Here is a 1,984-nt window from a genome sequence, read left to right on the forward strand (position 1 = left end):
ACTTGGGATCTTTCCCGCTTTTTTTCTTTTTTTAAATGTTTGCCACACAGAGAGAGGGGGCTAGTAGGTGGGAGAGGACAGGCTCACACTCGTGAGCGGGACAGGAGAGGAAACTTCAGAGCGGAGCAGAGAAAGGGTGGGAGAGACAGGTTGGGGCAACATGGAAAGCCATTTCTTAAAAGTTCAGGCATGTTCTTGGTCAGCCTCGGGGTCTTCTTTACCCTCATCCTGTCGGGCACTTTCCTTAGGTTTGGCTTCATCTACAGCTTCTGTGAAGTTCAGAGACTATTCCTTCGTGAGGTGTCCAGGGTAAAACTTCTTTCTAGAACTTGACTTGAAATCTTTCTCTTCCTCGGCTTGGCTGCTTTCTGCAGTCTCCGTTGGAGGCTGGGCCGCCTTGGTGGCAGCATCCTCTGCAGCAGGAGTGGTGGCAGCAGCATCAGTGACAGCAGCAGGCACGTCGGCTTGTTTAGGCTCCTCCTTGGCAGGGCCATCTTCGGCCTTGGATGACGGCGAGTTATCAGTGGTAGCTTTAGTGGCACTTTCTGTCTCCGCTGAACCGGCCTTCTCCTCCGAGGGAGCCACATCCCCTTCACCTTTCTTCTCCTCAGAAGGCGCATCTCCTGCCTTGCTGGGCTCGTCAGCCTTGGGGCTGGTGGCTGGGGCTGCATCGGTAGCAGCAGGGCCGTCTCCCTCCTTCTTCTCCACACCATCAGCAAAGGGAGCATCATCTTTCTTCTCGTTTGCCTCGGCCTCGGCAGCTGGTGCATCGCCCTTCTTCTCGCCTTTGAGCTTTTTCCTTGTTATGTGTCCACGGAAGCTAGCCTGAATTTTGGTCGCAGCCTTATGAGCCTTATCTTCCGGTTTGACACCATCTTGCTCAATCTTTTGGTCCTCATCATTGTTTTCAACCTTTTTCAGCAGGGCAGGTCACATCCTGCTTCTTCCGTGGTCTGGGCAGGACTCTATAGGGCATTTTCTTAATAATTAACTTTTTTTTTAATTTCATGTGCTTTGGTGTTCTTCCTGCATGTCTGTCAGTGTGAGGGTGTTGGATCCTGGAGTTATAGACACTTGTGAGTTGTCATATGGGTGCTGGGAATTGAACCTGGGTCCTCTGGAAGAAAAGACAGTGCTCTTAAAGACTGAGCCATCTCCCAGGGCATTTTCTTAATTAGTGTTTGATGGGAGATTAATTAGCCAATTGTGGGTGGCGCCACCCCTGGGAAGATGGTCCTGGGTTCTGTATGAAAATAGGTTAAGCCACTAAGCAACCCTCCTCCATGGCCTCTGCACCAGCTCCTGTCTCCAGGTTCCTGCCCTGCTTGAGTTCCTATCCTGACTCCTTCACTTATGAACAGTGATGTGGAAGTGTAAAGCAAGTAAACCCTTTTCTCTCCAAGTTGCTATGGTGTCTCAGCACAACAATATTAAACTAAGGCACCCTCTTAACTGCTCTGCTCTCTTCAGCACCCCTCCCCCATGCTTTTAGTCATAGAATGCAGCACGTCTTCACACTGTCTCTTTGTAGGCTGACGTTGGCGAGGTCACTAAAGGACAGGCCCTGGCTTTCAGAGCTCGATGTCATAAGCGTTCATAAAGATCTATTTATCTTAACTTTATGTTTATGGATGTTTTTGTGCATATGCACCACACGTAGTGCTCGTGGAGGCCAGAAGGGAGTGCCAGATCCCCTGGGACCACCATTACAGATGGTTGTGAGCCGCCATGTGGGAGCTGGGCATTGGATGTGGGTCCTCTGGAAGAGCAGCCAGTGCTCTTAACTGTGGAGTCATTCTCAGGCCCTGCTCTCCTTTGTCATAAATATTCATGTGGCGCTAAGAGTAGCAGCTGTGGGGTCTGGAGCCGTGCTCGAGAGATTCTCCAGGGATGCTCCAGATGCTCCAGAGATGCCCCAGAGATGGCTCAGAGATGCTCCAGGGATGCTCCAGTGATGCCCCAGAGATGCTCCAGATGCTCCAGA

At 51.1% G+C, this 1,984-nt stretch overlaps 1 protein-coding gene across 1 annotated transcript; it reads right to left on the minus strand.

Moving 5' to 3' along the window:
• Nucleotides 1-175: 175 nt before the first annotated feature.
• LOC101994016 (neuromodulin-like) lies at nucleotides 176-1,588 on the minus strand. The gene is made up of 3 exons (XM_013350245.1): nucleotides 1,538-1,588; nucleotides 342-912; nucleotides 176-269 (listed from the first exon to the last, which is right to left on the minus strand). The coding sequence occupies exons 1-3, from the start codon at nucleotides 1,586-1,588 to the stop codon at nucleotides 184-186; spliced, it is 708 nt and encodes a 235-aa protein (XP_013205699.1). The 3' UTR covers nucleotides 176-183.
• Nucleotides 1,589-1,984: the final 396 nt, after the last annotated feature.

This window comes from Microtus ochrogaster, chromosome 22, assembly GCF_000317375.1.
Source record: "Microtus ochrogaster isolate Prairie Vole_2 chromosome 22, MicOch1.0, whole genome shotgun sequence".
Lineage (NCBI taxonomy): Eukaryota > Metazoa > Chordata > Mammalia > Rodentia > Cricetidae > Microtus > Microtus ochrogaster.